The following is a 23,349-nucleotide window of genomic DNA, read 5'->3' as shown; positions in this document are numbered from 1 at the left end:
CAGCCCATCCCTGCAGCCTGTGCTATTGCCTATGTGATTACAAATTAAAACTCATCTTTCTTGCTCTGACCAGCACCTGGTAGTTTTCTCTAAGGAGGAAAATGTTCACCTGGTGTGTATGCTCAGGTTGTTGGTGTGAGAGATAAACAGAATTTTAAAGCTATGAATTGGGTGTTATAGTTTTTTAGCGAGCATCTATCAGATTTGGCCTATTTTACTTTTGTTTTTGAATTCATATGAAGCAGACAGAAAATGTAGGCTAACTGTACATGTTTAAAATGTGTTTATTTGAATGCTTGTCAATGTTTGAATGTTGCTTCTATCCTCTGCCATGACAAAAACAGTGGTGTGTCACAACTGACAGAAAATGCTTTCTGGTGGGAAACTCGTGACTCGTGACCACCTGACAGCAGTATTAGAAACAGGGGGTCCCAGTCACAGTCCTGGTGACCCCACACTATGCATATTTTTGTATTTTGTCTCATCCTGCTCACCTGATTCAACTAACTGACCAATTTACAAGCTACTCCTTGGCTTAGTAGAGTAAAGAAAAATGTGCAGAGCATGGAGTCACCAGGACTGGGATTGGGAACATCCCATCTCCAAAATATTTTTTCCAGTGTTATTCAGGACATCAGGTGTGATGTGTTATGCTTTGATGTGGATTGAGCAGGTTGAGAGAAGGCATGTATTTATGGAAGAGATTTGGGTGACTATTGACTTCTAGTCTTCTATTAGCAACATTAGCCTTGCAGGTCCAGCTGGAAAATAAAGAACCGAAATTTAGACATCAAACCTATCTTTCCTGCTCAACTACATCTGGGGTAAGTGAAAAATTATGCAAATTACATTGTTTTCTTGAACCATTCCTTTTCACATATGTGAATCATTTCACATATGTTGACTTCTTGTGAACTTTAGAGTCACATACTTTCATGAATATTTCACATATGTGTTTTACAAAATTGCTGTAAATCTGTATAATTTGTTCTTTAAGAAAAAAAAAATTCCAGACACTACTAACAGTGTTGTGAGTTCTACTGTGAGTATTGTCAGGCTCCTGGATAATTGCATATCAGCAAACCTGTAGGAACACAAAAGTAACCAGAATTACTTTTTTCTACAGTATTCCAAAAGTGGAATCAAACACCATAAGAGCAGCTGTGGTAAGTCAACGGGTTTCAGTTCTTTACTAAGTACAAAGAAATGACCAGGATTATTTTCTGTGTTAATGAACAGTTCAGCACAGCTGCAGCAAATGCAGAGTAGGTAGAAAATGCTGGAATATTCCTTTAAAGCTTCGACACACCTTGACACTCTCATCCTCTGCCTTCTCATTAGGCATCTAGGCCTAGATTTTTGTTGGGCTTCTGTGACAACATCTATTGTGAGTTGGACTGGACATGCAAGTTAAGTAAAGGATTGCACCATACCTACAGATGCTGTAAGACTCTCTGAAGTGTTCTGAATCATTACGCTTTGAAAGAATGAAACATCACAGGTACTGATTTAACAGTGGACCCAAAGCCAAAGGACCTTAAATAAGTAAGACGACTTCTTACATGACTTTGGAGTCTAAGAAAAGGAAGGACGTTAATGATTAATGGTTTAGGTTTCAAGAGATTTCGAAATAGTAGGAGACGAGAAGGAAGGGAAAACGGAGGAAAAGAGAGAAACATAAGGGTGGAAGACTGTATGTATCTGCCCCCTTTGGCTTTGACAAATTTTACAAACCTGGTGTGAGAATACAGCACAGGCAGTTAGTGCTGTCATATGAACACACACACACACACACACACACACACTCTAATGAGCCCCAGTTATCAGACGGCAAGCGGAAATACACAGGAAAACACACTCCCTATCCACAGATGTGTGCAAAAAACACACAGTACAGTGATACATAATTAGGCTTGTGTGTGTGTGTGTGTGTGTTTCTGTAAAAGAGGGCAGGATGTTATGACAAGCGTTTTTAATTGTCTTTTAAAAAAAATGTCTTTATTTGAGAGAGAGAGAGCGTGAGAGAGAGAGACAGAGACATAGGGGGTGTGTGTGTGTGTGTGTGTGTGTGTGTGTGTGATGCCTTTAATTAATATACCTGTATTCCCTCAGTGCCAGGCTGCTGCAGTAGTTTGACAGTCCTGCCCGCTGTCCTAGGGCTGCGGCCGTCATGCCAAGTCAGGTTACCACCGGCCTTCCGTGGGAGCTGATAGTTCAGCTCCTCCGCCGAGACTGTGTGGTCCAGCGCAGCCCGGCAGAAACTGAAACTGGACGCGGCTGCAGAGAGAAAGAGGGAAAGAGAGAGAAAGATTAGGAGATGGAAAGTGAAATCAAAAGTTACTGTTTTAGTGTTAGTTAACTCTGATCATAATTACCATTATCATCACCACATTTTGATTTAACATCAAGTTGCTACGCGATGTCTGATTTGATTAACATAAACATGGTTTCCTTTGTTTGCATTTAAACGTGCCTCTAAATTTTCCTCTGCACCCCTACACCTCATAGGCTGTTAGTACAACTGTTGCAGATGCTACTGGGTAACCTAAAATGAAAGTTTGAGGGACATAGCAACACCAAGTAAAGGAGGCTGGACTTTCTTTGAAGTTTACAAATGGTCAACAATGAACTTACTCAAACTTATCATCACAACTATCATTATTGCACCTTTTAATTACAATCCTACAACAATAATTATCACATCACTGTTTTCTACATTATCATCAAAAGCAGCAGCATCCACAACATCATACACTATAATTCAACAACTGTGAAATTATAATAGCATCATAACTGTATCTCATGCTTGCTGTTTGTGAATTTATTTGACTTCAATGGTGAAATAAAATAAAATAAAAGCCTCAAATACAGTTGGCACATTTTAAGGAACTTTAACTTTAAGACTAAGGAGAAAGATCAAGAAATGCTCCATCACAGCCATGTCAATGTTAACCTTGTTTATGTGGGATATTTGGCCAATATTCCATAAAAAATTTTAGAAACATATTCAGAGACCACATTTTTCATACCCTGTTGGGGGGGGGGGCTAAAACTTAATGGATAACAGCAGATGCTGCAGCAACACTATGATGCAAGCGCACTGTTTGAGAGTATGCTAAGCCATCACAGTCAGACAACCGTCCCCACAAAGTGAACATGCAGTATTATGATTATAGCATTTTGAACGTAATCTGTTGCATCTATCTGGATAATATTTTCATGCATTGACCTGTACTTGAAACACTTAAAACAAGCCAAGCCACTGGGCAAATTCTGAGTACCATCAGTTTTGGAAAGGCCTATTTTTGTAGAACAGAAGGGAAGAGTTTGTAGTCATATATTATCAGTGATAGAGTTGTTAGTTTTCACAGCCTCCTGACTGATCACTGATGTTACTCCAGAGTTCAAAAGTTGAGTAAAACTCAACAATAACAGTTTGCTGTTTGTGTGCTTCTGAGTGGCAGCTCCCAGTTTATCAGGCTTGCTTATAGGCAGTCTGAACCAATAGCCCCGGCCAGAGAGACAGCGAGAGTGCATCATGTTTTCTGCCTGTGGGTCCAGACTGAAGCCAATCTCTTAACCCACCAGAGGATCAGAGTCAGGGGACAAACTGGATTGGCCTGAGCTAGATCTCAAAATTGGTTAATTGAGGACTCTGCATGCTAAATAGAAGTGTGTTTACTAACTTCCAGGTCTAACTGTAAGTGTCTGTGGTGCAGAAGTACTTAACAGCTACACAGTAAACTACACAGCTACACAGAAGTACACAGTAATTATAATTAATTGTCTTTATTGCCAATGTTTCACTACAGTGTACGTACAATCAATATATCATTAAAGTAATGATACTTGTACTAAACTGTACTAAAATAATGTAAACAAATCGCACCACGGTGAAATTTGAGATTTCATAATGCACTGAAATCCTAAATCCCTAAAATGCACTGCTCAAAAAAATAAAGGGAACACTCAGATAACACATCCTAGATCTCATTGAATACTTTGTTCTGTACAAAGTTGAATGTGCTGACAACAAAATCACACAAAAATCATCAATGGAAATCAAATGTATTCATCAATGGAGGCCTGGATTTGGAGTCACACACAAAATTAAAGTGGAAAAACACACTACAGGCTGATCCAACTTTGATGTAATGTCCTTAAAACAAGTCAGAATGAGGCTCAGTATTGTGTGTGGCCTCCATGTGTCTGTATGACCTCCCTACAACGCCTGGGCATGCTCCTGATGAGGTGGCGGATGGTCTCCTGAGGGATCTCCTCCCAGACCTGGACTAAAGCATCCGCCAACTCCTGGACAGTCTGTGGTGCAACATGACGTTGATGGATGGAGCGAGACATGATGTCCCAGATGTGCCCAATCGGATTCAGGTCTGGGGAACGGGTGGGCCAGTCCATAGCTTCAATGCCTTCATCTTGCAGGAACTACTGACACACTCCAGCCACATGAGGTCTAGCATTGTCCTGCATTAGGAGGAACCCAGGGTCAACCGCACCAGCATATGGTCTCACAAGGGGTCTGAGGATCTCATCTCGGTACCTAATGGCAGTCAGGCTACCTCTGGCGAGCACATGGAGGGCTGTGCGGCCCTCCAAAGAAATGCCACCCCACACCATTACTGACCCACTGCTAAACCGGTCATGCTGAAGGATGTTGCAGGCAGCAGATCGCTCTCCACGACATCTCCAGACTCTGTCACTTCTGTCACATGTGCTCAGTGTGAACCTGCTTTCATCTGTGAAGAGCACAGGGCGCCAGTGGCGAATTTGCCAATCCTGGTGTTCTCTGGCCAAGCGTCCTGCACAGTGTTGGGCTGTGAGCACAACCCCCATCTGTGGACATCAGGCCCTCATACCATCCTCATAGAGTCGGTTTCTAACCGTTTGTGCAGACACATGCACATTTGTGGCCTGCTGGAGGTCATTTTGCAGGGCTCTGGCAGTGCTCCTCCTGTTCCTCCTTGTACAAAGGTGGAGGTAGCGGTCCTGCTGCTGGGTTGTTGCCCTCCTACGGCCTCCTCCACGTCTCCTGGTGTACTGGCCTGTCTCCTGGTAGTGCCTCCAGCCTCTGGACACTACGCTGACAGACACAGCAAACTTTCTTGCCACAGCTCGCATTGATGTGCCATCCTGGATGAGCTGCACTACCTGAGCCACTTGTGTGGGTTGTAGAGTCCGTCTCATGCTACCACGAGAGTGAAAGCACCACCAACATTCAAAAGTGACCAAAACATCAGCCAGAAAGCACAGGTACTCAGAAGTGGTCTGTGGTCCCCACCTGCAGAACCACTCCTTTATTGAGTGTATCTTGCTAATTGCCAATAATTTCCACCTGTTGTCTATTCCATTTGCACAACAGCATGTGAAATTGATTGTCAATCAATGATTGTTTGATTTACTTGGAGTTATATTGTGTTGTTTAAGTGTTCCCTTTATTTTTTTGAGCAGTGTATTTTAAAGGAAATAAACCCCTAGTAAATAGATGCATTCAAATTATATTTTTTTTATTCTTAGCTAAGTTATATTTGTGAGTAAAGTTTACTTTTACATTTTACTTTCAGTTTAGATTTTACACAGTTTATATTTGTTTAATAGTTTGTTTTTGTATTTATGTTGGTTCAGCACCTGGGAGTCACACTTCTCACTTTTGTGCTTAAGCATTTTATTTCTCATAAAAAGAGAATAAATACACAACAACAAACATCAGTTACTACGCTAATAAATGCTGGATGTACTTTTTTTGGCTGCTACTATTTGAGTGATTTTAAAGGAAGTAATAATAATTGTGAATAATTCTGGGAATGTATTGAGGCTGCTCTACCCACTCCTGTTTACAGTACTGTGCAAAAGTCAGAGAGCAACCTTCATTCATTTCATTTCCAGTCATGTTTTTTTTCTTCCAGAAAAATTACACAAAAGCCTGAATAACTAAACATAGTATCACATTTTGCAGCATTTAATGTACCCACACTTTATAATAGCTTTCATTCATCTTGGGAGAACTTTTGTGCTGAAAGTTGTGCTGAAATTTTAAGCCATATATATGATTTGAACAGTGATGTAATTTGCCTTTTTAATTTGAATTTTTGAGATAATTTATCTCATACACATATAACTGTCACATCAAACTGCTGATGCCCATCCAGCTTGCTCTGTTCTCTCGTTCTAGGCAAACTTGAATGTTAACAAATCAGATTATTCATGTGGAGTGGTAACTGATTGTGTCACATATTTAACAAAAATAGAAGATTTGTGCAAAAACAACATTATTGGACAAAACTGGCCTGCACACAATTTCCCTCTTTGCACTTAGTCTTGTGTTTTAGCAACACACCCCACAGTAGCTGGTATTTGATGGATGGAAGTGATTCAGTTCAATGTAATTAATTTTAAATTAACGATGTTTTGTGTATGTTTGTGTATGTTTCAAAGATACATGTATAAAAGATAAAAATATGATGAAAAAGACTTAAATCAAAGATGAAAGCTTTGTGTACTCTTTATCTGATGGGAGTCCAAGAGGCCTTGCATATTTTTTGGAGTGTTATGAGGTTATTATAAGTTTTACATAATGTTCTGTCTATGACTTTAACACTGTATTGTACATTTGCCCTGAGAAAAATGATGCACTGAATTTATTTGATTTTAATGCGTTTGTCATTTCCACATTGATAAAGTATATTAGATTAACACACATTTGAATCAAGTAAATTTTTGTTCAGTGTGTACATATTGTACACATATTGCTATAAGCTCATAGCTCTCTCTCTCTCTCTCCCTCTCTCTCTCATTAATTCCATCTTTCACAGATCAGCAAATTAAGAATAGAGCATCAGGCCTAAAGATGTGCTTATGAAAAGCATTAGCTTTAAATTGAAAAAAGCTCACTCTCTCCTCTCTCTGTGTCTCTCTCTCTCACGGCTAGCTATCTTATGTATGCTCATCTGCTACTGTAGCTGATTTGATTACCACTACACAGAGCACTTGGCATGTAAAAAAATATTTAATAAATAGTGTTTTTGTAGATGGGAGTGTGTGTATGTATGTATGTATGTATGTATGCGTGTGTGTGTGTGTGAGTGTGAGAGAGAGAGAGAGAGAGAGAGAGAGAAAGACCAAACAGGTACAGTAGCACTTCACAATACCAATTAGCCTCTAAAAGCCACTATTAGCCTCCATAAAAGCATCCCTCTCTACCTCACTATCTTACAGCTGTGAGAGGTTGAGGGTATTTTGCTTCACACAGGCCTTCTAATCACTTGCTGTAAATTAATTGTTCCTAGAGAAACTATGGGGGGAAAAAACTCCAGCCATTAGAACCTGGCAGATAAATAATAGTCTTTCCACATTCAAAAGCAGCCTCACACCCATCAGGATAGCCAAGTTCAAAGTGTAAATTGTAATTTAAAAGTGATGAAAAACACAGAGAGAGAGAGAGACAGATGGTGAATCTTGATATCATGCTCTACTCCCTCTCCATTTGCACATTCACAAGAATGATTTGATGGTACACTTTGATCCGTATATGATAGAGGAGTAGTAGTGCTCCACAAAGTCCTATCCATTGAGCTATCCATGCGCTGCACATAAACAAACAAATTGCTTCATAGCAACTGTTTTTAATTACTTGGTGCAGTAATGTACAGTAGTGTGCAGATGTTTGAACACGCTGCTCAAATTACATGTGTTGTTAGATTTCTAAGTGAAAATGAGTTAACACATCCTCTTCAGGCAACAAACTTAGGTGTACAATTTTTCTACAACTTTTGACAATTGCTGTTCATTTGCTGTTTCACATTGAATAAAATAAAACAAACTGTGCCATAATTTTTGAACAGGCCATTTTATTTCACTTTTTAAATTCAGCAAATAAACAGAAACTGTGCATTAAAATGTGCAGAAGCGTGTTCTCTGTACTATTTTGAATAAGATCAAAAAAATTATAAAAAAATTTTATCAAGCGAAACCTTTGCATACAACTGTAAAATTGACATCTATTCTCTACCTACCAATGCTTTCTTTGTCAGGAACTATTGCTAGACTCACAAAATTCTAGGTTCTATTCAACCTAAAGGGAAATTGCAGCAAACAAAGTTATCTTAAAGTATTCTTGAACTCATGTGGTGGTATCTTTCAAAGAAGCTTGCCAGTTTTTAATGTAGTCTGTTTGAGAGATCAATCAGATTTGGTTTTCAGCCTGGCCTTTTCTCTGGATTCTTTTAATCTATTATGCATCACAGATGACCACATACCTAAAATTCTTCAGGAACATTGTTCTTAAACAGTTGGATTATTTGCTAGCTCATTTTTGGCAAAGTGTCACACCTCGATCCATCCTCCATCCCAATAGGCCTTTCTTGGAGGCTCCTTATACATCCAAATGTGATTATAACACCTGTTTAAGACATCTTTTTGAATATGTCACAATGTTCCTAGTCTTATATTGTCCCTGTCTCAACTTTTTGGAATGCTTTTCAGACATTAGAGGGAATGTATATTTATAAAAAACAATGTAGTAGATAAGGTAGAACATTAAATATAGAGAAGCTGGAGGAACCACAGTGATGGTACTACAGCAGATCAAACACTGGCAGTACATGAGGTCAATGAATTAATCAAATTAGCCAGTACATGTTGAATATCTGAGGTGTGCTTCTTTGGTTTAAAACAGGATGCAAAAAAGGATTTAGTAAATGGCATGTATAGATTTAAGACATAACATTTAAGCTAAAATTGGAACCACATTATCATCCACGCAACCTCCTGCTTTGTGAAACTACTGTACACTTTCAAACTGCACTGCAAGAAGCGTGTTGTACACCAAGAAGTCTCTAGGCAGGTGTCACGTGTGTTTGTTAGGTGGCTAAGGCTTCATAACTGTATGACAGTTAGGTAGAAGTTGCACCTTAAATATCAGTAAAGCTATGAAAATTAGGTGCTGCAGTTCATTTTGTGTAAACAGTAAACAGAAGTAAGAGATCTAAGATAATATAAGATAAGATAATCCTTTATTAGTCCCACAGCAGGGAAATTCAGAATGTGCTAGGCTAGGCTAATTAACTGTTAGGCTGATCAACTGCTTCCAATGTAAGTGATAAGTCACCTTCATTTGATTTTTGGCAGAACTATTCTTTGAACTGAAACTGTGGTTTCTTTGACTGGCACTGCAAAACATTCAGTTTCAGAAACTACAACCACAGTTGAATGTCAAATGAAGTGTCAGGTTTTACTGTTTTCAGTTTTATTTTTTTTTGCCATGTGCCTATTTTCTTAATAATGTGTATGTCACTCAACTGTATCCAGCTCTTTCCCACAGATATCCCAGTTCGTTTCAGTATTTTAAAGGAAAGTGTGATGTGGCTACAGTTCCCTCCTGCCAGCATCTCCAAATGAGTGTCACTTATATGGCATACATAACACATAGACTGTCCTCTCCCTCAGGCAGGACAGGAAGCAGAGTGGAGTCCCCGCCTTATTACTGTCAATCACAGAGGGCAGAGAGACAGAGAAAGAGAGAGAGAGCATATGGGGACAGAGTTGGTTTGGAGCCACAACCTGTCAGTCAAAGAGGTGGGTGGGGTTGAAGCAAAGTTCTCTCCGGACCAAGTTCTGACAGTTATTTTTCAGGGAAGAGGAGATAGGAATGTTCCCTACTATTGACCTTGCCTTATAGCTGCCAGCCACAATCAGATAGCAACGAAGAGATTAAAACACTCAGCACTTGGAAAACTCTCACTGTGTTTCGAGTTCTGTGAGACAGTAGACAATACCAGAATACACTGAGTGGATAATGAGTTCTGCTGAACAGCAAAGAACAAGACATGAGCAGACAAATGAGCAATGATCCATGACATTTTCCAGGTTTGTCTGGTCTGCAAAGTGCTCACTGCACTGAACTAAATATTTTAGTATCCTATAATCTACTCATTTCATAAATTTGTTCAAAGTTTCTAGGGACCAAAAAAGACCAATTTTTGGCTTACAAAAGTCATTTCTAAAATAGAATCAAGCAATGAGAAATCTGCACTCATGAATCACAATGTTCAAGGATTTAATTTCCCATTTTTAACAAATCAAGCAACTGATAAGCTCACAAAGAGTTGACAGTGTTCGCCTGTAGGCTTTACCGGCTTTGTAATGGCAAACAATGCATGAGCATATTCATAATCACTGAATTAACATTTTCTTTAGCTTACACTCCTAATCTTTAGAAGCTTATGTCTTTAACAGTAAACCTTCTCCATTGTGGCCGGCCTAATGGAAAAGGTGAAACAAATATTTAAGTTTGTTGTGCTTCAGTGCACCTTGGTACTAAAGAATTACTTAGGAAGATTTGAACTACAAGTTTTGAATACCTGTACTTTTACTCAGTCCACAATAAAGTAATTATGTTTTACTGTTTGCATTGTCATTGCCTCAGGCACTCATTTTAAATATCAAATGCCAGCAGGTGTTTAGATATTCCCATGTATTCAAATCATTTGTTTTTACTAAAACACCCAAAAGGGACAATTTCTTGCCTTTTTTCTTTTAAAAGAGTTGTATTTTGTAAATATTGTTAAATTTCAAAATTAATATTCACTTCCATACAGACCATACAAGGAAACAAAGCCACACAAAGAACTAGGGCTATACACATGGCAGCCAATCAGAACAGAGATCATTTACATATAAAGGCACAGTAACAACATTTAAAGTTTAATTCTTTAATTTGTTCTAAGGGAATAGGAGAGGTAAGAAATGATTATAACAAACATAAAAGTGGGAAAATTTAAAAGCAAGAACAATTTATGACATAAGCCCTTTAAAACATCCAGCCAAATTTGAATCAGTATAAAATGTTGCTGCCCACAGGTGTGTTAATTTCTATTTGTGCAGGGAAGATGACCAATTTTAGTATATTATTTTTTAATCTTTACTTTCAATTTTAAATTTCTTATGTTTAAATGTAGATATTTTTTACGTTTAAAGTATATTTATTGGCTTCATAATTTCATCTTTTGACAAAGAAAGTACTTTCACTTAAGTGGAATTTATCTGTACTTTTTCCACCCCAGCCCAATGGCATGACGCTTTTATTTAACACTATCCACTCCTGGTTAAGGCTACTATAACTAAGTTTTTGACTGTTTTCTAGCTATACTAAAGCTTTAGCCTCAAGACTCTCAAGGACACTGGACATAAAGGGATGTGTTACCACATGGCAATTCCAGGAAGCATTTGGCATGCCATATGGTAAAGTTATGAATTTCTTTATTTTAATTTGTACTACAATGATTATAGATAAAATATATTTTTATTTATACAAAATATAATTAAATAAAATGTAAAAATACATGTATAACATGGTTTTTGATGAAAATATGTTATGGGCACCAAAATGCCCACATGCTGGTATGCACAGATCACTATAGTCATAGATTTCAACATTTACCTCTCAGTTAGAATATGTTCCATATATGTGTGCAAAACAAGTTGTGCCTAATTTAAGCTGTGTAAACTCCATTAAAATTGCATACCTAAATTTAATGGCACTGACAAGTGCCTGTATCTGTAGGCCCTAGAAATGTTAATTAAAGACTATCATAAAATAAAATCCAAACAATTCACTTTAAAAGCTCTCAGTATGGCTGTTCATCTTTAAAGCTCACAATCAAAACTATTATCATCCACATGTAATTCACATATATTTTATTATTAGCACTATAAGGAATGGTGTAGTTAATATTATTGACACTATATTGTGTTTCGTGTCTTCTATACAGTGACCTGGAATAAATGTCAAGTTGATGTTGTTCACTGCTGAATGGTTTCTAACTTCCTCTCCATCTTCTTGTTCAGCTCAGGCCTTTGACCTTGCGGCCATTGATCTTTCATTAAATGTCTGCGTCCTTCTCCATGAAGACAAAGGGTACACTCAACATCAGCACAAGAAGAGTGAAGGAGTGGGGGGAGAGAGAGAGAGAGAGAGAGAGAGAGAGAGAGAGAGAGAGAGAGAGAACGAACTTTGATTCTTAATAAAATGTTCAAAACAACAAAAAAAAAACGTATAGATTTTTTGCTTATTTCTTGTTATTTTTTGTTTAGTTATTATTGGTAGTATTGATATGCTTTGTCAGTTCAACCTTAAAAACCACCTTTTTTCATGTGGTAACAAGCACATTTAGTTCAAGTGCCTTATCACATGAAGTATTTTTTAGGTTGCTGTTTTTTTAGAGCAAGAGAGACAGAGAGACAGGCAGAAAGACAGAGATACAAAGACAGAGTCTAAGAGAGACAGAGAGAGAGAAAGAAAGAAAGAGTGAGAAATAGAGAGAGAGAGAGAGAGAGAGAGAGAGAGAGAGAGAGAGAGAGAAAGAAAGAGTGAGAAATAGAGAGAGAGAGAGAGAAAGAAAGAGTGAGAAATAGAGAGAGAGAGAGAGAGAGAAAGAAAGAGTGAGAAATAGAGAGAGAGAGAGAGAAAGAAAGAGTGAGAAATAGAGAGAGAGAGAGAGAGAGAGAGAGAGAGAGAGAGAGAGAGAGAGAGAGAGAGAGAGAGAGAGAGAAAGAAAGAAAGAAAGAGGGGAGAGAGAGGAAGCCAGGGGTAAATGCATTGAGGTTTGAAGGAAATGAAATGTGATAGATGGAACTACTTAGATCCTATCCTTCCTCTAAGACTAATTGTTAAATGTTTTAAAACTCCAACATTTTTCAGCTCCTCCACCATCCTGTAATTAGCTCCTTCAGTGGTAGTGGGGAGGTTCTACAGGAAGATCGCTCAAGCCAAGTCCCTTGGTGGACTACCCAAGCACTTTTACACTGATTTCATTCCCTCCTAAATGAGACTACTACTATGTGTAATTGTAAGTACCCTCATCTGTCACTCTGTGCTTTAAGAATCAGCTGAAGACTGCTGGAAAAGTTTTCTGCACTTCCAGTATGTTGTGCTTTGTAAATTGAATGACCTACTGACATTTCTCCTCCTGTACTTCCTACATACTTCACTGCAAACAGAAAACAGCCTTGAAATGAAATACACTTCAGTAATCTATGAGTGGCCTGAACTTCCTCTGAATTGGTCACGGAAGATGGAACCGTGTTTAATGCTAAATATAGCATCCCATAGAAACCAAAGTGCTGAATCATTGCTTCTTCAATATCTAAATCTACACATTTCTTATAACATGCCCTTCGGCTACAAGGTCCAAATGTGTAACCACAAAATATTTTCCAGGGAGAAAAACCTCAGGGTCTCCATCTTAAATCCCAGAAAAGAAGCGTGAAATTATTCCCACCTAGACATGGTACATGAGGCGTGCAATCATGCTGAGTAAATTAAAAAAATAACATCATTCACTTGTGACATGTTTTGGTCTTCTGTTCACGTAAACTGGCTTTGGTGTGGGTAAGCTTGCATGGATGGGTGTCCATGCTTTTTCCCCTCTGACTTCAACCAGAAATTACTCCCTTATGTCTTACATGAATTCAGCATGAACACAGCAGGGCCAATCCCACAATATCACAACAATATGTTTTTTTTCCATCTGGTAGGAATCTAAACTTTGACTAAAAACAATGAAAAAATTATATTTACCTGATTCAAATATGTATATTATTTTCTCATGAAAAAAATGCATTACAATAAAACAATAGTTACTAAAGTAACTGAAAGAATAGCGTTGATATATTTTAATCATGTAGAAACTCAGTATGTCTGTATTTGAATCAAGTAAATTCCATTGCATTTTTTGGACATTCTAATATTGTTTACATTAATGCTTTGATCATTACAGTATTATTGTACTACCCCCCCCCCCCTTTTCTTTCATATGGACTATTCCCGAGTATCTATATGCTAATCGCAATTGTTTTTAGCTAGAAGGCTAGACCCCCTCTTGAGGAACATGAGGAAATGGTGGTCACAATAGTTATAAAATCTATTAATACCTATTCTGTAAAAAATCTATTATTTATGTCTATCTATCTATAGAGAGAAATCTATAGGAAGTTAGACAGCAATGAAGAAGAGCTCCCATTCTACAGGTTTGGACCACAACTACAACATATCACTGCTGTTGGAACTAAACCTGGAATCTCCATTTTTATCATTTTTCAGTTTTTGAAAATGTCAGTTGCCCTTTACATCGTATGGTCTGGAGTCTGGTTACATTGACTTATACAACAACACACAACACACACAATCATCAAAACCGCTTATCCTTCTGGGTCTTGGGGAGGTGCTGGAGCCTATCCCAGCAGTCATTGGGTGAAAGACAGGATACACCCTGGACGGGTCACCAGTCCAATGCAGTACACTGACTTACATTAAAAGTAAAGTATATTTTTTTCCTTCCCCTGTAAATTTATGATTTTGAAGATACAAGGTTTTTTTCTGACAGCAGCAATATAGTAGTAGAAGAGAACTTGGGCTGGAGTTCTGTGCTGGACCCTAAAGACAAAAAAGTAAAAGTAAAGAAAAGTAGGATGTTTCACCTTAAGATGTAGCGGAGTGAAAGTAAAGGTGTCAAAATGGACATGAAAAAGGCCACTGGCAAACACTACAGGAATTTAGACTATTTGCATATACTGTGAACTTTCTTGTGTTCCTGTCTGTACATATTAGCATTATGGCATGTGTAAAATGTAGCAGCATCCATTGATCTAGTTCTAGCCCATTCCTGTTACTGCCTGTTTGGCAGTGTGCTTTTTTTGTTCAGATTTATTTGTTTACTATTTGTCCATTTGTGCAAACCTTTTTTTTTTTTACAAAATCATGCAAGAGTTGTTGGCTAGCAAAGAGATTCTAATTCTAATGATGTAAGAGAATCTCATAGGAATATATTTTCACCCGGCTTACTGGTAACGCACACTTACCATTACAGGACAGGGCTGCACACACTCTTGTACACCTACAGCCAGAATCAATACACAGCAAATCGTTTTTACATTGAGGTGCATTTGTACTACATATGTGGGTCAGGGAACGGAATGTTTGGATGTGCTGTTAGGGCTGACAGTGGAACAGCAGTGTGTATGCTTCATCAGATTTCTGAGCACAATATAAGTGAACATGCAGCCCGAGATTAAATCTCGCTGACAACTAATTCTTCAGTCTGGGAGGGTGAGATGTCAGAGGAAGAGAATGAAGTACAAGAGGAGGCTTATCGCTGCAGGAGGGTGACCGAAACGGCCTTGGTTGCCTTAAAGGTACATCACTGAAAGCACACACTGACACTCAAACATTAATTTACTATTGATTGTGCAGGTTAAAATGACAGCACTAGTAATGTTGTATAACAGGGTTATTCTGGCCTAAAACTATAATTTAACATGTTATTTGTTGTGTTATGTAGTTCAGCATCCATTACACAAAAACATTACACAACAACTGGGAATCCCTATGATGCTCCACAAATCCTAAATGGTCACCACTGATCTAGAGGTGAATTAATATGTCTGTGGTGCTACTTAGCATTAATGATATAGCACAAACATGACTGAGTTGTTGTTCAGTTGAAGAATTAGCTGGCTGGTGAAAAAAAAATTCAGAACAACCCACTTACAAAATTTACTTACATCTGCAAGATACATCATTAGAATGGAGTTTTTCCTCTTGAAACCACAAAACCTTGCTTTAGAGACCACTGCGTCCCCTATGGTGGCATGTTTACAATAGATAACAATTTTTACATTTTTTATACTTTGGCTAGCATGTCCCTTTAATGATGGAACTCTTAAGTCTGTGAGTGAAATCTTGGCTGGTTATTTTTAAAGACATTCTTAAAAATCTGCAAGTTTGGCAAATTACATTACATACATAGATTTTCTAATGGTAAATAAATTATCACATCTTTTATAGTAAGCAAATGTATATATGCCATTTTTCTGCAAATTTTTGTGCTCAATTTTATGTCTGTTTGCATTTGCTTGAGTTTGAGTTTAATGTATTGGAAAAAAGAAAACATAAAATATAAAACGTGCCACAACATTTTATATTTTCATTCTATTTTCTCAATATGTAAAATTCTGCACACAAAAAGTATCTATGTGCAGAGGTTTGTGTAGAGAATGTGTGTGTGCGTACCAATCAGGCATAACATTATGACCATCTCCTTGTTTCTGCATTCATTGTCCATTTTATCAGCTCCACTTACTATATGGGTGCACTTTGTAGTTCCACAGTTACAGACTGTAGTCCATCTGTTTCTCTGCATACTTTTTTAGCCCCCTTTTACCCTGTTCTTCAGTGGTCAGGACCCCCATGGACCCTCACAGAGCAGGTATTATTTAGGTGGTGGATCATTCTCAGCATGTAGTGGTGTAGTGGTGGTGTGTTAGTGTGTGTTATGCTGGTACGAGTGGATCAGTCACAGCAGTGCTGCTGGAGTTTTTGAACACTGTGTCCACTCACTGTCCACTCTATTAGACATTCCTACCTTGTCTTTCCACCTTGCAGATGTAAAGGCAGAGACAATAGCTCATCTGCTACTGCACACAAGAATGCACCTATGCAGCTACAAAGTGCACCTATATAGTAAGTAGAGCTGATAAAATGGACAATGAATGCAGAAACAAGGAGGTGGTCATGATGCCTGATAGATGTATTGCTCACTTCAAAAAAACATGTAGTTTGACCAGGGATATCCAAACTTTTATGAATGTATAGTAAAATAAAAGCATACATTTAAATTGCAAACTAGTCTAGCATTTTCTAGTATAATGGTATTTATTAGAATTTTAAAGTTGAAAAGCTGCCCTTTTGGTTGACTACAAAAATCCTTAGTCCATGACAGCCCTACACTGTAAATTTCAAAGTGAATTAAGGACTGAAAATCATTTCAGCTGGTTTTATCCAGCCAACAGCGTCCTGTGGGCAGCGCCCTGTTACTGCTGATGAAGGACTAGAGGATGACTAACAAAAACTGTGTAGCAACAGATGAGCTACTGTCTGGGTCAAAGTAGCTGTGTCTATTAGAGTGGATAGTGAGTGGACGCAGTGTTTTAAGACTCCAGCAGCACTGCTGTGTCTGATTCACTTAAACCTGCACAACCCACACTAACAAGCCACAACAATACCAGTGTGATTGCAGCACTCAGAGCAACCCACCAAATAATACCTGCTCTGTAGTGGTTTTGCAGGGGGTCCTAATCACTGAAGAACAGGATAAAAAGGGCTAACAAAGTATGCAGAGAAAAAGACAGATTACAGACTGTAACTGTATAACTACAAAGTGCACTTGTGTGGTAAGTGGACTTGATGAAATGGACAAAATGGAAAATGTATTGCCATTTGAAAAATGTTTAAAATATACACACAGTTTAAAATGGCACAAACTAAAGGTCTAGTTATAATAGTAATGGTTTGCAATTGTATGCAAGCATACTTTCAGACCTATGCATTCCTACGCATTTGTTGCTTTCACAAAATGGTAGTTCATGACAAATCTACACATTTTCCGCTTTGTTACATAATTTTCTTTTCATTTCAAAAATAGCAAGAGCAATACATTTGGTTAAAAACAGTTAATGTGATCAGTGGGGTAGTGTTAGTTGTTATGACGAAAGTCAGACAAATCTTCCATCATCTCCCTTTTTCCCTCAACGTGCGGAAGGTTAAGTGAACTAGGCAGAGCTTGTGTAAGGCTTGTAATTGCATGACTGTACAACGTGCATAACATAGCCTCTAGAGTGGACCCACACATCCTGACTGTATGGGACATGACGATAATGTGACCATGAATAATTCATGTGCTCTGACCACATGGTCCACACATCATCCGGATGCAGCTCTTCCACTTCACATGCTTATGATAGATAGGAACACACTGATATTTCAGCTCCAACTACTCTTTTGACACATGATCTAAACACTTAATCTTTAATCCACTGTCAGGCTCCTTGCATCCTTTTTTTCACTTGCACTTTTGCTTGTGTGTTTCTTCAATAATGCATAAGCAGCTACTGTTTTAATTATCGTGAGAGTTTGAACTAATGCAATTTGAGAGTTGCTTGCACTTTGATAAAGGAATTCATTTCAAGGAATAGAACAGAAGAGATTCAATAAAAAAACTTTTCTGCATTCTGCTCCAGCTACATAAAATAAGTTTCTTTTTAATTTGGAATATTTAATGTAGTGTTTACTTTCCTGTAGACTAAGATTGCTTGCTTGAGCTACCAGCTGTAATGACTTCCTAAAATGGGACAAGGACTTAATTACAAGCATAAAAAACAAAGGAACATCTGCCAAGCTCAGCTGACCTACCACTAAAGCAGATGGTATTGCTTTATTTGAGCTTCAATCAGCATATTCATCATAAAATCTCTAGATAATATGTATACACAACACTTAAAATAAAAAAAACTTTTTTCACTTTGTCAAGCACTTCACCTTATGAAGTAGTTCTCTCCAAACTGTCCCCTTTCTGTAGAATAGTGTACTTTTTCCAGTATTTCTGTTCCTGGCATACAGTTTTAGCCAATGTATTGCCATACACAATGTGTGTTAGCCATCCTCTAGCCTTTTTTCACTGGTCAGATTTTACCTCTTATCTTACTTTGACAATGATGCATGTTAAAACCCCAGCAACACCTCTATGCTTGTTGTGTTTGGAATTGTTCACATCTGCATTAACACATTTTTTTTTTTATACAGGAAGACATGGTCAATTGGTTTAATAGCCTACCTTTTCTCAGTTAATTAATAACAAAACATTGTTTAAGTAGTAAAAACTGATTTAGTCATCAGCAGGCAGGTTTGGTGGGTCCCACAGCAAGCAAATCCAATTTATAATATTTTTTTTCAGATAGATGGATAAAAGTATGATCATATATTAGTTCAAAAACACATTATTGCATGATGTTGTGGGCATTAGACACATTTATTTTCGCTGTGTCTTCACAGCTGCTGCTGAATTTAAGTAAAAATGAAAAAGTTACTCAGTATTTTAAATGCTCTCAAGATTTATCACTGTCCAGTTGTGAACGACATGTTTTACAGTCAATCAATCAATCAATCAATCAATCAATCAACCTTTATTTTGACTCGGAAGTACATTGAGGGCAACCCTCATTTTCAGTGTAGCCGAGCATTTACAAAAACAGGGATTGACATGACAAAGAAAATAATAACTACATTTAATCATTTTAAATTAAAAGAATTTAAAATAACAGTGAATAAAAGATAAAAGTAGATAAAAATAGAACTTGAGATTTAAATGGTAAGAAATTAAGATCAAAAGGTAATAGTAAGGTAATAGTACAATATAAAAAAAAGTAATGATAAAAAAAAACTTAAAAATAAAATGAGAGGAAATAAATAAATAAAAAGAGATAAAGAACTGAGGAGAACTAACACAAAAATAAAAGTTATGAATAAATATGATTAAGTAAAACAGGTACATGCTGTCTGTAGTTGGTTTGATATTAAAAGTTTAAAATGAGTGACACCAGTGAGCTGAGTTTTAGTGTTCACTTTAGCTCACTGGTGCACTGTGACTAAAAGCAGATTTTCCCAGTTCAGTAAAAACTCTTGGTACCTGTCAGCTGATCCAATTACTAGAGCGAGTCTGATAATTACTGTTATTTGTATTCATCAATGAAGTGATATATTCTGGCAAATGACCGGAGAGTGTCTTATAAATAAAAATCAACCAATGTGTTTCCCTTCGTACCGTTAAAGAGGGCCACCCAACTTTCGCCCAGTCAATCTAATATTTAACGCAATGAAAAGTTCACAACAACAATCAATCACTTCCTGTTAGGGTATTTATTTTCTCAGAAAACCAAAAGTAAAAAAGGACCCTGTTCCACAAGTTAAATTTTGTCTCTTTTATGGGGGGTCTGGAAACTCTATCCCATTAATTTGAAGGTATGCTCAGTTGTGGCACTAGAGATCAACTCCTACCAACTCCAACTCTAAAATAGCACACCTGACAGATAATGAAAACATTAAGGGACAATTTGAATTTAGAGCCAACTGTGTTGGACCTAAACTCTGCAGGGTGTATATGTGTGTATATATATATATACACACACACACACATATACATATATATGTATACAACCCCAATTCCAAAGAAGTTGGAAGGTTGTGTAAAACATAAATAAAAACAGAATTTGATGATTTGCAAATCCTTTTCAACCTATATTCAATTGAATACAAAGACTAGATATTAAAGCTCAAATGGATAAACTTTGTTGTTTTTTGCAAATATTCACTCATTTTGAATTTGATGCCCGCAACACGTTCCAAAGAAGTTGGGACAGGGGCAACAAAAGACTGGGAAAGTTGAGGAATGCTCAAAAAACAACTGTTTGGAACATTCCACAGATGAACAGGTTAATTGGAAACAGGTGAGTGTCATGAGTATAAAGGGAGCATCCCTGAAAGGCTCAGTCATTCACAAGCAAGGATGGGGTGAGGTTCAACCACTTTGTGAACAACTGCGTGTCCAACAGTTTAAGAACAACATTTCTCAATGTGCAATTGCAAGGAATTTAGGTATTTCATCATCTACAGTCCAAAATATTGTCAAAAGATTCAGAGAAGCAGCAAGTCAGAAAACCAACACTGAATGCCTGTGACCTTCGATCCTTCAGGCGGCACTTCATTAAAAACCGACATCATTCTGTAACGGATATTACCACATGGGCTCAGGAACACTTCAGAAAACCACTGTCAGTGAACACAGTTAGTCGCTCCATCTACAAGTGCAAGTTAAAACTCTGCCATACAAAGCAAAGCCATATATCAACAACACCCAGAAACGCCGCTGGCTTCTCTGGGCCCGAGCTCATCTGAGATGGACTGACGCAAAGTGGAAAAGTGTCCTGTGGTCTGACAAGTCCACATTTCAAATTGTTTTTGGAAATCATGGACGTCGTGTCCTCCGGGCCAAAGAAGAAAAGGACTGTCCGGATTGTTATCAGCGCAAAGTTCAAAAGCCAGTATCTCTGATGGTATGGGGTGTGTTAGTGCCCATGGCATGGGTAACTTGCACATCTGTGAAGGCACAATTAATGCTGAAAGATACATACAGGTTTTGGAGCAACATATGCTGCAATCCAAGCAACGTCTTTTTCAGGGACGTCCTGCTTATTTCAGCAAGACAATGCCCAGCTACATTCTGCACGTGTTACAACAGCGTGGCTTCGTAGGAAAAGAGTGCGGGTACTAGACCGGCCTGCCTGCAGTCCAGACCTGTCTCCTATTGAAAATGTGTGGCGCATTATGAAGCGCAAAATACGACAACAGAGACCCCGGACTGTTGAGCAACTGAAGTTGTACATCAAGCAAGAATGGCAAAGAATTCCACCTACAAAGCTTCAACAATTAGTGTCCTTAGATTCCAAACACTTATTGAGTGTTAAAAGGAAAGGTGATGTAACACAGTGGTAAACATGTCCCTGTCCCAACTTCTTTGGAACGTGTTGCAGGCATCAAATTCAAAATGAGTGAATATTTGCAAAAAACAATAAAGTTTATCCGCTTGAACATTTAATATCTTGTCTTTGTAGTGTATTCAATTTGAATATAGGTTGGAAAGGATTTGCAGATCATCGTATTCTGTTTTTATTTTTGATTTACACAATGTCCCAACTTCATTGGAATTGGGGTTATAATATAATATATATATTAGGGCAATCTCAATTTAACGTGATTTTAAAAAATTGTGCCGTTAACACAAATCCTACTTGGCCCTGCGCGGCATCTCTAATTAAGAGTAGAGGAGTAAGTGGCTGTTTACATGCAAAGATTTTTGGCAATCAGACTGAAAACAATCGGATTACAGATTCAGACTGAGATGTTTATTCCCACTTTGTTTAACTGTCTGATGGAAAATCTTCATTTACATGCTCACTACAAGTAATCCGATGCAAAATGACGCGTATGCGTGGAGTAGCGCTCAGAGTAAACGTTACCATGACAGTGAACATCATGTGAGGTCCAGCCGTGTTGAACGGTATAAACCTATCGCTATGATGCGACATGTATGCCCAGACCGTACTTACACGTTTCGATTAGATTAGATTAGATTAGATTTCTATTTTTACGGGTTATTCAGAGGTTTAGCCTCACCCCCCCCCTCCCCGGTCAATCAGATAGAAATTGTATTCCGAATGGCCTCAATTGGACTAGACTTTTCCGATTGAGGTGTTTACATGGATGTATTCTAATCTGATGGAGCTGTTACTCAGATTATTATAGGATTATTAGGCTGCATGTAAACGTGGCTAGTGAGTAGGCACGTTTACATGCTGTTTACAATGTCATAGCACTGTGATATGACACTACATGTCTTTAACGAAGTCCAACTTTGTGTAATTTACTTTTGTTTGCGCAGTACTGTGAATATAGGCTGTGAATTTAGTTTTTATTTTCTTCTGTTACACATATCTGAACTGAGACACAGTAGTATATGACTACATGTCTTATATTTGAGACTGCAGCTCCCTAATCTATTACAAATGCAGTATTATTACAATATTACTGCCAAATATGTGAGTGAATAAAACTCCCTTACAGTTTTCTCTTGTCCCAGCAGTTTTTAACATAAGTACATTTAGCATAAAATGTATTCACCATTTAATTGTAACATTTAACTTAAAAATCCTTATTTTCTATAACATTTACACAGATTTTTTAAAAATACGATTAATTGCGATTAACTATATGAAATTCTAAGATTAATCGCAATTAAATTTGTAAATTGTTTGACAAGCCCTAATATATATATATATAAATATATAAATAAATATATGTAAAACAGTATACAGCTCAAAGAAGACAAAATCACGTTATTATTAGTAATTAGGCGTTATTCACTAATGTTATTATCTGTAGCTACTTTACAACAAGTCTTAAAGGGATAAAACTGTCCACACTGACCTCCATTAAAAGCATGTTTTGAAATTCCTATCTGTGGTAATGACCTTTATTATACAGATATAACAGACAGAATTAAGTTAGATTTTTTTCTCTTTAAAATGAATAGCTGGATAATAAGGCTTGGATTTAAGAGATCAAATTAGGCAAGTAATGAAAAATACAGGTACCTTCAATGAGGCTGTGGAGAGCAGCTCGATATGCTGGAATGGGGGTGGACTGAACCACAAGCACTCTCCTCCTCCTCATGTGCCTGGTCTGCTGACCACGGTCAGCCTGACATCACTGTAGCAATGACTGGAGTTCTGGAGAGCCAGTGAGATCCACTGCGTTGGAGCAATGCTCCCACTGAACACACAGAGTGTGTCAGACAGGGAAAGTACTTTTTGTGAGCGAAACATACACACACACACACACACACACACACACACACAGACACAAACACACATGCCCATGTCACACGCTCA

At 37.7% G+C, this 23,349-nt stretch overlaps 1 protein-coding gene across 2 annotated transcripts in view; it reads right to left on the bottom strand.

Annotated features, from left to right (window-relative positions):
- samd10b (sterile alpha motif domain containing 10b) overlaps positions 1-23,349 on the bottom strand; it is a 131,912-nt gene that overhangs the window by 75,792 nt on the left and 32,771 nt on the right. Inside the window, exons 1-2 of one of the 2 annotated variants that reach the window (XM_017681912.2) lie at positions 23,053-23,224; positions 2,099-2,277 (exon numbers count right to left, since the gene is read on the bottom strand). In XM_017681912.2, coding sequence (XP_017537401.1) covers positions 2,099-2,277; positions 23,053-23,131 — 258 coding nt within the window. In that variant the 5' untranslated portion in view covers positions 23,132-23,224. Of the gene's footprint in view, positions 1-2,098; positions 2,278-23,052; positions 23,225-23,349 lie in introns of those variants that run through there. The other variant, XM_017681913.2, reaches the window with a different exon arrangement.

Source organism: Pygocentrus nattereri, chromosome 9 (genome assembly GCF_015220715.1).
Source record: "Pygocentrus nattereri isolate fPygNat1 chromosome 9, fPygNat1.pri, whole genome shotgun sequence".
Classification (NCBI taxonomy): domain Eukaryota; kingdom Metazoa; phylum Chordata; class Actinopteri; order Characiformes; family Serrasalmidae; genus Pygocentrus; species Pygocentrus nattereri.
Note: the sequence above shows the minus strand (reverse complement) of the source record. Positions and strands in the feature narration are given on the sequence as shown.